Source organism: Grus americana, chromosome 2, assembly GCF_028858705.1.
Source record: "Grus americana isolate bGruAme1 chromosome 2, bGruAme1.mat, whole genome shotgun sequence".
In the NCBI taxonomy this organism is placed as follows: domain Eukaryota; kingdom Metazoa; phylum Chordata; class Aves; order Gruiformes; family Gruidae; genus Grus; species Grus americana.
Window position 1 is genome coordinate 122,535,863 of NC_072853.1, and position 15,017 is coordinate 122,550,879.

Below are 15,017 nucleotides of genomic sequence, written 5' to 3' on the forward strand. Positions count from 1 at the left end.
CCAGTGATATCAACAAGAACAAGCCCGTCAGACTTTCTACATCTAAGGGGGAAAGCATATCAGTCAGCAAACTGTCAGAACATGAGGCACTCCTTACTTTTCTTTAGTCCATACACAAATGGCCATTTACCAGGAAGGTCTGGGTCAGAGATCTGGCACGCAACTTGCCCACATTGTCTCCAAGCCATGAGGTTCAGCAGAATGACTCTGCTTTTGCTGTGGCCATAGCTCTGCGTCCACAGAGAGTACAGATGTTAAAGAGCCTTATTAGCTGAAGCCTAATGTATACCAATTTCACAGCTCAGGCCTATTTATGCAATCTGATCATCCCAGCATTTTCATTGTTTCTAGAACTAGTTGAGGCTCCATACTTCACATTCAGCTTGAAAAAAAGTTTCAGTCTTTTTCTGGAAAGTCTGATTTTTAAATCATTCAAAGCATTGTGTTTTTCCATGGGATAGAAATAAGTTGCTTTACTCAGCTGTCACTATTGTATTACTTAATAAATTAACACAAGGAAATCCTTCACTTGTAATTTTTTGAGCAATCAGAATTCCTATTAGGAAAACTTCATTTCACCTCATACATGCACACTGTGCCCCTGAACTGGTCCAAAGAGAAGCAAAATCTCTGCAGTTCATGGGAAGTAAGATCTTAAAACTGAACCCAAAGGTGGAAGTTCGTCCTGGCTTGATCTGGAAAGACAGGAGGGATGGTGGGAATATGTACAACATTGTCCCCAAAGCCGACCCAGTCTAATGGAAGAGAAGTACTATACATAAAGAAAGCCAAGTCCACAAAAAAAAATAGTCCTCCTGCAGTCATTGATTACTCTGAAAATACTACTGCACTGTCTCTAACTGCACCTAAAAGCAAACCTTTAGAAAATCTAGCCCCAAAAGAAACTGCATATTTATACTACTACTAGAAACTGATCAAACTCTTGTTTATGCTTTCTTCACAACCAGCACAATTACAATCATATTTCAAAATACCAGAAAGTTTCAAACTCAAAATCTAAAGCATCTGGTCATTCTCTATTTACTAACTCAAATGATATTTTATTCCCAATACTATTAATAGAAATATTGTAATATTACAGTAGAACGTACCAAAGGTTTAGGGTCATATCTGCACTTGTAATTCACACCTGTAGTCATTCAGAATAACTCTAATATAACTGTTAGGAGACTCACAGCAAAAAGCAGTTTAAAATTTATATTCTTTTAGTTATTCTGGAAGGAAAAAAAATCTATATTCTCTCTGTTATTACACTTAATATCAGGTCTTAATTGATCAAACTGAAATTCTTCTTGAGTTCCATGTCTTTTTAGGACAGGACAGGTCTCCTGCGTTAGGTCTGATATAGTCAAAATAAGCAGCATAAGGATAAAATAAAAGTACAAACCTGCCTTCCACACAAACCATATAGACCTCTTTCTCCTTTTGGTCCTGGATCACCAGGTTGTCCCTATTTAAAAAAAAATAATTAAGTAAACCATTCCCACACTCGTTTGAGTTATGCTTCACTAAAGGGATATTGTGAATTTCAAAATGAGGTTCTGCAAAGGAAATCTAAAATATTGTATTGAGGTTCTTCGACTCTCTAAATACAGACTGAAAAGAAGATTTTCATAATATGGTCAGACAACTAGATTTTTCAAAGAATATAGGATTCCCAAACCAAAGAACCAAACATTTCTAGTGTTAGGTCAAACAGCCTCTACTAAAGGATGAGAAATTATGATTATTAAAGGGGTAAAATCACTGGCTCCAAAAAGTAAGCTTACAGTCTCACAATCCAATTTCAAAAGGCATGGAAGAATTTCCTTCACCCTGTGGAATAACTATCTGACTACATCAGTTGACAAACCCCGCACATTCATCCACAAATATGAAGGAATTTGACTAATCAGTAACTTTACTTTACAATAACAAAAACCCAGCAACACAGAGTGGTGTTCAGTGGCCTTAGGTGAGAATGGGAACGGTGTAAATTAAATATTTGTGTTCTAAAACACAGAGCAGAAATATTAAAAATTCTCTGTAACTTGCAGATCACTGAGTTGTTAGGGGAAGGGACATCAGAAAGAACAATACTTTCTCCAGTGCCCAGACCAGCATATCACATAATATGTGATACAGAAATGAAAACAGGAACAGTTAACTTGAGTGAAAAGATTAAACAACCACAGGCTAGATTCATTCCAGATAATAATGCCATGAAAATAGAAGAATAAAATGTCTTTCTGTAATACAGGACTGTATTTTCAACTGAAATGCCTCAAATGACAGTGTATCTAGCATGGGCTATCTTAGAGTATAAGGAAATTGAATAGTTTATTTCCAGACAAAACTATGTTGATATGGTCAGATAACAAAAGTATTATTGACAACAAACAGCTTTGTAGATATAAGGAACTGTGTAACCACGTGGCATTCATTCCTGGGGAAAAATGATTTTACCAAACAAAAGGCAGTTTCCTTGTGATGAATTACAGCAGGAAAGAAAGTGGGACAAAACAAAGGTTAATGGATTACGCAACTTGACTAGGTCTTTGCTCTTAATGTGGTTCTGTGGCCTGCTCTGTGTTTCTGGGAAAGTCTACCCCTGGCTCTCTGCTTCTGGCCCTCCTTCCTCTGCTGCTGATCAGCCCAGGATTAACTATTTGGGTCTCACTTTTTTTTGTTTCCTAACAGTGCGACTCCACTTCTAGAATAATGGCACTTCTGCTAGGAGGAGGAGAGGAGTCACTAGGGACATCATTAAGAACACAACAGCAGTCCTGGGTGTCATATGCCAACACACAATGCATTGTATAAAAATACTCTGTTACAAGATTTCTTTAAGAAAAGGTTTTCATATACTAGGCAAGGAAAAAAAAGTGATCACACATGATTCCTAGTCACTCCTTGGTGGTTGTGACCCATCTCCCATGGTATGACAATTTGAGTGCTAATTGGAAGACAGGAAATAAATTCCCTTTTTGGTCACTGAACGCCATACTTGCAAATAAACACAACATTAACATCTACACAGCATGTTCAATCAAAATGTCTAGGACTGGTCACAAAATACTGAAGACTGTGAGAAAACTGGACATCTTTTGGACAGAACTGACAAAAAAAGTGAAATTCAATTGAGAGGCGTGCTTCATAAGTCAAACTGAAGCCTCCTCAGCTCACTATTGGCAGAGGAAGATAAAGTTGGTTCCCATGGTAAATTGTTTGCTGGGAAATGTATCTTTAAATAAGACTTCATATAAAAAAAATAATTAACTGTCACATCAAGGAAGCATTCAAGATGTCTTTCCAAAATAACAGCAAGCATTCCATGTCTGCAGAAAATATTGCTTTAAGAGTCTTGTTCTCAAGACAAAAAACCAGCATGTTAATGGATAAGCACACAGCAGAAGAAAAAATTACCTAGACTTGAAGGCTGAGTGGCCTCTGAAAAAAACAGGTAAAACCGTGGGGAGGGGGGGTGTTCCATGACAATCTTGGAATTTGGCACCAGAATAGCAAAGAGGACATATGTGAGTCATCTACAGGACATCTATAGTTCAAAAGCAATCTGTTGCAAAGTTGTTGCTCACATCAGAAGCAAGGTAGGGCTCGATAGTCCCATTGTATTATATTTGATTCTAAAAAAGGTTTATGGAGACCGTGACTTTGCAGTACCAAGGTTATCCCCAACTAAATGTAGCTTCAAATTCTACAGGATGAGGTTTTAAAAAAACCCAGACATTAATTTTGTAGAAAACAGAGATATTAGAGAGCAGCCTTCTGCTCTCATCAATACAACCCTTCCCTTTTATATATGCAATTACCTTTTCAACACCAAAGTCTCAGGGAATAATGTTACAATGAAAACAAGACTCATCTCCCATAAGCCATTAATCAGCCACTGCTGATCAGGAAAGGGGAAAATTTCTGCTGGCGAGGGCTACACTGTTCAAATGAGCTGGGTGAAAAAATTTCTGCGGAGAGTAACATCCTTCACCTCTCTCCTGCTTTCCACCCAGTAACCCTGCCGGTGAGTTCAGAGCAAGGGCAATCAGACCAGAAAGCAGGAGGCTGAGCTGGTTTCATGATCTGCTCAGTACAAAAGGCAGCAGCTATACTTCCCTTTCTCCACATCCCCCTAAAAATGTCCAAAGTACAAGGGAAGGGAGCTCATGAAAACACCCGGCTGTGTGGGAGACGGGAAATATTTGGCAGCTGACAGAAAGAATGGTAGTTTCAGAGAAAGAAGCAAGTGAGTAAAGGACTCTCCTGGGATTTGGGTGTTACTGGGACACCAATAAGAGGGCTTACAGGAGCATACACTTGAGAGATATTAGTTCATATATATTACTTAATGTGTTTAACCACCAATTTTTAGCCTGTCTGGCCAAATTATTCCACTAGATTGTGAAAATCAGTCTGTTTACTGTGCTTTTGAATTAAACTATTCAACTACAATTATACAGATCAGTTGACAATGCACAGGAAGTTGTAGGAAGTCAGAGTATGGACAACAAAAAGGTTTACACACTCATAACAAAACATCCCTGCCATCACTGCTCTTGAAAGCAAGCCCTTACAAAAAAACCCTGTGCTACAGCACTTGGAACAAGATTTACACCCAGAAAGGAGATAAAGGAGCAAAGGCAGAATACCTCTCTAAGATGGATTTTCGCTAATGAAAGACCTAGAATTCCTATGAACTAAAATTATAATTGTTAGATTAATAACATTAATTCATACTTGATAGTTTCTGCATGACCAAATCGATGACCTTTCTTCTCTTTTTCTGTCTTAGCTTACTATAATAAAACCATTAAGTCTTTTGTTAATAGCTTGTTATAGATAACTTCAACAATGTATTACGTATAATTGCAGAATTTATCACAGCTTGGAAAAAGTACTGATGAACAAGAAGCGCCTTACACGATCACTTTGTTCTCCGTTAATGCTAGGAAGGTGGCATTATTAGAAAGCTAATATTTTATCAGTAACAATTAAGCTTTATGGAATTTTTTTATTGCTTTTGTCTCTTAGCAATACATCTCTCCTTTTCTGGTCAATACCATGTACTGAAAAGAAATCACAATGTAATGAAAAACATTCAGATTGCAATCCTCAGTTGCTTATACATCCAGTACCTTACAATTAAACAACACAGCATGCTTTCAGTATGTTACTTACTGGAGGGCCCTTATGTCCTGGTCTCCCTTTCTGTCCTTTCTGACCGTTAATGCCTTTTTGTCCCTAAAAAACAAAGTGTACAAAAGAGTTCAGTTAACACACACAAACCATGAGTGCTGGGGTTTTTTCCTTTTGTGAATAATAATAATGTTGACCTGAGGTCCATTGTATCCTTGTTTTCCTTGCAAGCTGTGCTGACCAGATTGTCCACCACTGCCCTGTTTTTAAATGACAACAAATCTTTGTCTCGTTAAGGTTTTCTCATGTGACCTAACAAACAGAAACATGTTGGGATTTGTTATATTAAAAAGGTATATTTTTATTCTTTACACCTTCCTGCTATGGATAACATATTTTCTTGCATTTACAGATGTCAAGAAAAATTCCAGAGGATCTAACCAGTCTGATTTCAACATGTTGAACACTGCAGACCCAGAATGAACTAGTAATCAACACAGCAAAAACAATCCAAAGACAGTACTCCTGAAACCACACAGTGCTAATGTTCTTGAAATAAAATCTAAATAAAAATCATTTAGTACTGTAGCAACCAGGAAAGATTTGCTGAGCACAAAAAGCAGCACCTCCTGCTTTTGAAGGCCTAATGCTGAAAATTGATTCAAACAAATGAGAAAAGAAGTTTTATCTATCTAACAATAGTTACATGCAAGCTATAAATATTTCATGGATAAAACTGCAAATTTTAGATATTTGGAACATACTGCTCCAGGTGTTTTAGTGTAATAGCATGAAGCATACACATAAAAGTCCAGATGAGGCTCTTGATCAATTAAAAAAATGTTTCTCAAACATATCTATTGCAACTATTTTGAATTCTCTTTTTCAAAATTCTTGATTAAGTTCCTGTGTGGTAAAGTGCAGAAATAAGAAAAGAACAGTTCTTACCTCTGGTCCCTGCTGCTCCCTGTATCCTGGTGTCACCGAAATCTGGGAATAAACCTCGTAACACCAATGTAGTGTTAAAAGGCAGGCATTCTTTATTGCAGCGCTGGATGCACGGGGGATAGCTCCACCCAACGTGCATGCCAGGTAATCACCAACACACAGGTTATATAGAATCAAAACATACATATTCATCGTTTTTCTCAGAAAGGGTAGTCCTATGCTAATCATTTCTTGGAATCCATTTCCATATTCTCCTCCCCATCACGCATGTTCAGTGATTTGAGTCGGTGGTCCTCAAGGGTCTCTGGTGGTCGTCAGTGGTCTTGCACCTGTGTCCGCTGGATGACCTCCTTCATGCAGGCATGCGCAGTATCCTTGCTGTGGATGTACCCGGCCATAACGACTTACTTCATAAGATTAATATTCCCGGGCCTATTGTCCGGTTGGGTAGGGACTGTACAAGGAACATAGCAGCATTGTACCTTGCCATGGTCAGTTAGCTTCATTACTTATTACCTTGGTTACAAACTAATTTTCCCAATCTGATTCTATAGCTACATTATAACTTTAAGTTAAAATTTTACAAATATAATCAAATCATCCTAACTTTTATATAATCAACTTTTGATTGCTTTATCAAAATATATGTAACATTTCCCCCCTTTGAAAGTTTTGAAAATTATTTCAATACTTTCACTATACTAATCATTTTTAAATGTTACATATATTTTGAATTTAAATGTAAGGCCCAATAGTCCTCCTGTCAATGGATTGGGTCGCCAATCGCACACCACATAAACTGGTTTAGTTAAAGTAAAATTATGCCAACAATCTCCTTGTTCCTTAATACAGGATTTGGTGATTTCAACATTATTGGTACTAGGGTCTAAGGAGTAGTTACCAACATTCTGTTGGCGGCAACACGTAATGAGAGAATCTTGTTTGTTACATTTCCATTCAGTGGTGGGACAGAGTCTCGTTGTAATATTAGAACTAGGGTCTAATAGATTTCCGGAGATGGTAATTGAAGAAGATTTCTCATGAAGAGATCCTTCCATCTTTCTGCATCCTACTTGAATTCTTTCTCCAATTGTTCCAGTTAAGACACGGACCCAGTCCTTTCTGTCCCATTCCCACTCAGGTGGGTGGTAAACTTCAGATTCATGCATTACTACAGTGGCTAAATTTGGGGAACGGTCTTTGGGATATGGTCCCACACTCCAGGTATATTGGACAATAGCTTGGGACCATGGCCATTCTGTATTTCTTTGGCTACAAATTAGTGATGAAATACAAAAAAGTGTTATCAGTCTAATCAAACAATTCATAATATTCATAATTCAATAGATAACAGGCTAAAGAAACTGGTCCTTAGAATTTTCACACAGTCTAAGTTTCAAAGGTCCCTCTTGCGTAGATGTCCACTGATCTGGCGGTGCCTTCTTTACTCGAGTGTAGTGAATCCAAGGCTCCACTCCTTCTACCTTGATTGCGGTATAAGTTGTTAACAGTACCTGGAAAGGTCCCTTCCACTTCTCCTGGAGTGGTTCAGAACCCCATGTTCTTATATACACAAAGTCACCCGGCTGGTATGGATGTACAGGCGTATCAAGAGCAAGTGGCCTGGTCAGCACAATATATCTTCTAAGCGCTTCGAGGGTCTTTCCTAAAGAAATCAGATATGTTTTTAAATCTATTTCCCCTGTTACCCTCATGTCCCCTGGGATTAAGGGAGTGTGGTAGGGTTTGCCATATAATATTTCATATGGACTTACACCGTCTTTAGACCTTGGTTGGATTCTTATTCTTAACAGAGCTAATGGCAAAGCCTGTGGCCATTTCAAAGATGTTTCTTGGCAAATTTTACTCATTTGTCTTTTCAAGGTCTGGTTCATCCTTTCAATTTTCCCGCTTGATTGCGGTCTCCAGGAGTATGCAAATCGCAATTTATGCCTAGGATTTTACTTACTTGTTGGACTATTTCCGCTACAAAATGTGGTCCTCTGTCAGAAGATACGCCCAATGGTACCCCAAATCTCGGTATTATGTCTTTTAGTAATATTTTGACCACTTCTCTTGTTTTGTTGGTGCGGCAAGGAAAAGCCTCCGGCCATCCAGAAAACGTATCAATCAATACCAACAAATATCTATACCCATTCTGTCTAGGTAACTCAGAGAAATCGATTTGCCAATAATCTCCTGGGGAATTACCCTGCTTTGTTACTCCTAAAGGTGCTTTCCTCTGGTTTAAGGGATTATTTTTAAGACAAATTGGACACTTAGCTATTATTGATTTAATTATTCCTGTCATTCCTACACACACTACAGATGTTCTCAAATTTGTAACCATAGCATCCACACCCCAATGTGTCTGCTCATGTTCTTCCTTTGCAAGTTCTGTCATAACTTGTGGGGTCACTATTACCTGATTCTCTGGTGTTACCCACCATCCTTCCGCATTTTGGGATGCCTTTAAGTTCTCTGCCAGTTGTTCGTCTAGCTTACTGTATCTTGCTTTTAAATTTGGAATTTTTATCTGTTTTACTGGTACTAATGCAAGGATACCTCGTTCTGCAGCCTCCTTTGCAGCTTTATCCGCCAATCGATTGCCTATATTTATAGCAGTTTGACCAAACTGATGAGCCTTGCAATGCATTACAGCCACTTCCTTTGGTTTCTGTACATCTTGCAAAAGTTGAAGAACTTCCTCCTTATATTTTATAGGTGAGCCCTGGGCTGACAACAGTCCTCTTTCTTTCCAGATGGCTCCATGAGCGTGGATCACACCAAATGCATATTTAGAATCCGTCCAAATGTTTACCCTTTTCCCTTCTGCCATCCGTAAAGCCTGCTTCAGCGCCACCAATTCTGCTTTCTGCGCTGATGTATTTGCAGGTAGTGTCTCTGACTCCAATACCTTGTCGGTGGTAACAACAGCATATCCGGCTATTTGCCTTCCCTCTTGCACAAAGCTGCTTCCATCCGTAAACAGTTCCAGATCAGGATCCTTCAAAGGTTCGTCCTTCAGGTCCGGTCTGCTGGAATAAACTTGTTCAATAGTTACCAAGCAATCGTGTTCCAATTTCTCAGTAGGATTTTCTGTTGTCAGGAACATTGCTGGATTTACAATTGCTGTGGTTTTTAATTCCACATCATCTTGTTCCAATAGGACAACCTGGTATTTCAACATTCTGCTAGGGGATAGCCAGTGACCCCCTTTTTGTTCCAAGACAGATATAACCATGTGTGGTACATATACCACTATCTTTTGGCCCATGGTTAATTTTCGGGCTTCCTGAATCAGCAGCACTGTCGCTGCCACGGCATGCAAACATCCCGGCCATCCTTTACTCATGTTGTCAAGTTGTTTAGAGAAGTATCCCACTGGTCGCTTCCAGGATCCCAGCCGTTGCGCCAGCACTCCAAGGGCCAGATGTTGCCTCTCATGCACAAACAGCTCAAAAGGTTTGGTTAAGTCAGGTAAACCCAATGCGGGGGCCGTCATCAATGCCTTTTTGAGTTCTTTAAATGATTTGTGGCATTCAGGTGTCCAAATCAAATATCGGTCTTTGGATTCCTTCAAGGCTTCATATAGGGGTTTCACATACAGTCCATAATTTAAAATCCAGAGTCGACACCACCCAATTATTCCCAGAAAGGCTCTCAGTTCCTTTGGACTGTTAGGTTCGGGGATCTGACAAATGGCTTCTTTTTTTCGTTTCCCAATTGTCTCTGTCCTTGAGATATCTCAAATCCCAAATAAATCACTGCTGCTTTCCCTATCTGGGCCTTGTTTCTGGAAACTCTATATCCTCCTTGGCCCAGGAAATTCAATAAGCTGACGGTCATTTCAAAACATGTTTCTTTGCTTTCTGCTGCTATCAGGATGTCATCCACATACTGTAATAATATACCTTCTCTTTGATTCTGTTTCTTCCACATTTCTAACTCTTCTGCCAATTGATTTCCAAATATTGTGGGGCTATTCTTAAATCCTTGCGGAAGTACAGTCCATGTTAATTGCATTTTTCGTCCCGTATTAGGACTTTCCCATTCAAAAGCAAATATGCTTTGACTTTTTATATCCAGAGGTATGCAAAAGAAGGCATCCTTTAAATCCAGTACAGTAAACCATTTATGTTCCTCTTTCAAAGATGTCAATAAAGTATATGGATTGGCCACTACTGGGTGTATATCTTGAACTATTTGATTTATGGCTCTTAGGTCCTGGACCAGTCGGTATTCCTTGCCTCCTGATTTCTTTACTGGTAATATAGGGGTATTATATTCTGATTCACATTCTACTAACAGCCCATATTCTAAGAATTTTGTCATTAATTCCTCTAATCCCTTTCGGGCTTCCCACTTAATAGGATACTGTTTTTGTCTTACCGGCTTGGCTCCAGGTTTTAAAGCCACCTTTACCGGTTCTGCCAGTTTGGATCGTCCCGGAACTTCACTTGCCCATACCAAGGGAGTGACTGCATTGTCCACCGCTTCTGGAATTTGTTCTTCTTTGGAGGAATTCTGTAACATAAATACTCTCGCCTCTATGGCTTTTGATTCTGGTATTAGTAATCTGATTTCTCCATCTTTAAAAATTATTTGTGCATCTAATTACTTAATAAATCTTGTCCCAATAAGGGCAACGGACATTTGGGCATGTACAAAAATTGATGTATTTTACCTACTATTTTCCCAGCTTAAATTTTAACAGTTTCAAGAAAGGCCAGTTGTCTTTTCGCCCCGTCGCACCAACACCCTCTGCTGATTTATGGCTGAGTTTCGCTTTACACATTTATTATTCTCAGTCAAGATTGCCAGAATTTTTCCATCCCTTTGCATTTGTCTGACTTCTTTTTCTTTTTCTCTGTTGTTATACACAGTCCAGGCTACTTCAAGCATTTTACCTAAGTCTCTGGACTCAGCCCCTTCCAGTTTCTGGAGTTTTTTCTAGGGCTGATTGTCCCATAAATATAGAGGCCAATTGTATAGCTTCTTCCGTGGTGTTTTTTGTTTGTGGCTTTGTTTGTGGTGGGTTTTTTTTGTTTGGTGTTGGTTTTGTTTTTTTTTCCTCTGGGTCCAAATTAGTGTATTTTCTAGCAGTCACCTTCAGTCTTTCCATAAAGGCTGAAGGGGACTCATTTAATTCTTGTCTCACTTCATAAAGTTTAGACCAACTAATTGCTTTTGGCATTGCATATCTATCACCAAACAAAATCCACTTCTGAGATCTAGTCAGCATCCCTCTGGGTCCCGGTTGATTAGGGTCCCACTCAGGATTTGTGGATGGAAAATTCTGGTCCACTGTCCCTTGTATAATCCCATTAGCATGAGCTCCTTCTACTTGTTTTCTGGCCGTATTTAATACCATTTTCTTTTCAGTATCTTCCAACAAAATATCCAATATTTAACCAATAATTTAACATCATCTTCTTTAAACTCACATTTAAAACATCATTTACCAATATAATAAGCTGAGCAACCTTTTCCAAATTTTTATCAGGTTCTTGCCCCTTTAATGTCATAATCGCAGAACTAGATGGAACCAATTTACATTGCCTCTGCCACTCCGGATGATTTCGTAGTGTGAAAAACAGATCTACATATGCCATTTAATTCCATTTACCTTCCCTTTTACAAAATAACATTAATTACAAAATGGTGTTATATTGCAATGTCCCATTTTCCGGCCACTTTTCCCCATTTTCTAAAGTGTATAGTGGCCACCAATGATTACAATATTCAATCAACTGTTTCCGAGTCAAAGGATCAACATTTCCCAGATCTTTCCAGTGCTCCAAAATGCATCCCAGTGGTGTTTTTCGTGGGATTGGTTTCTTACTCGGAAAAGTGCCCATCTCCCAGGGACTTAGTGGTTGTGATTGTGCACTATCACAAGCACTCAGTCAGAGGGACCCCAACCCGTGTTAGAGCTCCCTCAGGGATTTCCCCTGCCACCGGAAATCCCAGGGATTTCTCCTGCCACCAGAAATCCCAACCTTGGAGGCTTCCCCTCCCCTGTGGGCCCTGCTCCACAGGCTTTCGCCTAGCAGAGACTTTTACCTGAGACGTCTCCCCAGCCCAACTCTGCGCAGCTTTCACCGCGCCTTACGAGCAGGCCTCCCGTGCTCTTGGCGTGGGCCTGTCCCAGTGTGGGCCTGTCCCGGCGTGTGCCTGTCCCTATGTGGGCCTGTCCTGGAGCCACGGGGTCCTTACTTAAGGTACCTTCACATACTTCAATTAAATGAGAATGCCTTTACCTCTCCCAGGGGTCTTGCTCAAAGCTCTTCGGTCCGGGGATCAGAGGTTCTCCCCGAGAATTCCCCGGTGCTGGCCGGAGGTCCTGCGATCCCACGGATCCGTCAAGGTTCAAAAGCAGTGTCCCATCTGGGTCACCAAAACTGTCACTGAAATCCGGGAATAAACCTCGTAACACCAATGTAGTGTTAAAAGGCAGGCATTCTTTATTGCAGCGCTGGATGCACGGGGGATAGCTCCACCCAACGTGCATGCCAGGTAATCACCAACACACAGGTTATATAGAATCAAAACATACATATTCATCGTTTTTCTCAGAAAGGGTAGTCCTATGCTAATCATTTCTTGGAATCCATTTCCATATTCTCCTCCCCATCACGCATGTTCAGTGATTTGAGTCGGTGGTCCTCAAGGGTCTCTGGTGGTCGTCAGTGGTCTTGCACCTGTGTCCGCTGGATGACCTCCTTCATGCAGGCATGCGCAGTATCCTTGCTGTGGATGTACCCGGCCATAACGACTTACTTCATAAGATTAATATTCCCGGGCCTATTGTCCGGTTGGGTAGGGACTGTACAAGGAACATAGCAGCATTGTACCTTGCCATGGTCAGTTAGCTTCATTACTTATTACCTTGGTTACAAACTAATTTTCCCAATCTGATTCTATAGCTACATTATAACTTTAAGTTAAAATTTTACAAATATAATCAAATCATCCTAACTTTTATATAATCAACTTTTGATTGCTTTATCAAAATATATGTAACACTGGTATTCCCTAACACAAGGTGAAAAAAAAAAAAAGGCCGTGACGCCAACTTAGGTATCATCTGAATGCTGTTAAAAGTGGATAACTTGTTGCAATGACTTCATTAAAACTTTTCAGCTGAAAGACAAATAAATGCAAAATTTATGCTTTTTTACAAAAAAAATATACTTACAAAAACAGTAGTTCAGTTTGGGCCTCCAGTGCCATTCTGAATGTTACTTAGGAAAAGCATTTTTATTTAACAGTAAGAGTATTGCTACTCACCAAATTAAACATTGCTATCAAAAGTGCATGAAAGGCAGAGGCTAAAAAGTATTCTCCCACTAAATCAAGCCCAAGCAAGTTAAGAACTATTTTTTGTTTTCACTGTGTACAAGCTTCCTCTGTTAAAGGAATTTAGCAGGTTGCCCACGCCTCCTGGTGAGCCACGTGAGCCTTTTTGTCCTCTCCAAACCTCTACACAGAAAATTTAATTTTCTTAGCATCATTGCAATTTCTCGTTTCTTCTTTTTGCATGCCAAATTTTTAAGACCGTCAAAAACTGTCTTATGGGGCTGTCGCGTGAAAGGGTACAAGTCTGATGTGTGGCTGAGGGAGGCCCTCTCGTTGAGTCACGAGGTTCAGAAAGGACCCCCTTGCTTTCCAAACTCCTCCTCAGAGAGGCGCCTAGGTGCGGCTAGGTCCAGTCTTAGTCCCAGACTTGGTCAACGGTTTATGTCTAAAGGATTATATGTGTAGCCACATATCAGAGTCAACGTTTGCCTGTCAGAGCCCCACTAAGGACTTTCACTGAAACAGCTTCGCAAAGTTGAAAAGAAAAATAGGTAATTTATTGAGGCGACAGATGTAATAAGTAATTGGAGGTAATTTGGTGATCAAAATGGGTTAGACGAGAAAAAACAATCTTTCTGCACCATTCCGCACCAGAGGACATCCTGTTTGGCGAGGCTTAACCAAAATGTTGCAAATTGCAGTGCTATGTTACTATGACAACTTGTATCTCTGTAACAAACTACCCAGACTTGGAGGAGCCACGATAACCGAAGAAGCAGAAAGGCGCGACAATCAACCTATAAGAGGGGCTGCTTAGCTTGTTTGAATTTGGAGCCCTTGCTGGAGCTGCGACTCCCCGGCCGCCCAGCGCTGCTTTTGCTTTCCTACCTTAATAAATACAGATTGAATTTACTTTGGACTCTATTTGTCTCAATTCAACTATAACAACAGATATAAAAGTTCAGAATTGCCGTTGATAAATGCATTTACTGCAACAATTTTGAACTCAAGTTAATAGTTCAGTGCTTTTGTTAATGATAGTTTTCCCGGGGTAACATCCGACATAATCGGAGGCGCAAATCTTACCAAAGAGGCGTCCCTGCTTGGGGAGGAGAGAGGTCCAGGCCCGTCGACCCGTCCGGATAGTTGGAGTTCTCGTCCTCAAAAAAGAGGATTCTTAATGCCAGATTTATACTTTTGGTGAGGTGGGACTAAGTCAGGTATTGTGTGCCGATTGGCCCTTAACAAGGCTTGTGCAGTTGATCGGGGCTGGGGGGGGGGGGAAGTGGCAGAGAACAGAGGCGTTCAGTACAGAGGAGCGGTGGTCTGTTTAGTTTTACCAAAGTAACGTCAAGCTGTGAAGGCTCCCCCTCACCCCAGGTGTCACTTAGTTGATTAAGGAGTAGACCCGTCAGACGCCGCATCTTGTTAAGATGAACAAATTGCTCATCTCCTGCCCCTGTTCAGGTCCTGTGCTTATCAGTGCAAGATAAGCAAGTTGCTCAATCCCTGCTCTCGCCCAAGCTGGACTCCCCCAGGGCCCCTTCTGCTGGGTCATAATGGCCCTGTATTCGGCACCAACAAGCCTGGACTAGTCCGGCATCCCACAGGGGCTTCCC

The 15,017-nt window shown here is 40.3% G+C and overlaps 1 protein-coding gene across 7 annotated transcripts in view; it reads right to left on the reverse strand.

The window, feature by feature from the left end:
- LOC129203447 (collagen alpha-2(IX) chain-like) overlaps window positions 1–13,117 on the reverse strand; it is a 30,095-nt gene extending 16,978 nt beyond the window's left edge. For 2 of the 7 annotated variants that reach the window (XR_008576034.1, XM_054817934.1), the window contains exons 1-6: window positions 12,360–13,117; window positions 6,097–7,762; window positions 5,346–5,408; window positions 5,191–5,253; window positions 1,409–1,471; window positions 580–695 (exon numbers count right to left, since the gene is read on the reverse strand). Coding sequence is in view for 6 of the 7 variants with exons in the window: in XM_054817934.1 (XP_054673909.1) it covers window positions 580–695; window positions 1,409–1,471; window positions 5,191–5,253; window positions 5,346–5,408; window positions 6,097–6,324 (533 nt within the window). In the remaining variant the exon portion in view is untranslated. Of the gene's footprint in view, window positions 1–579; window positions 696–1,408; window positions 1,472–5,190; window positions 5,254–5,345; window positions 5,461–6,096; window positions 7,763–12,162; window positions 12,294–12,359 lie in introns of those variants that run through there. The other 5 variants (XM_054817940.1, XM_054817937.1, XM_054817935.1 and 2 more) reach the window with 4 other exon arrangements.
- Window positions 13,118–15,017: the final 1,900 nt, after the last annotated feature.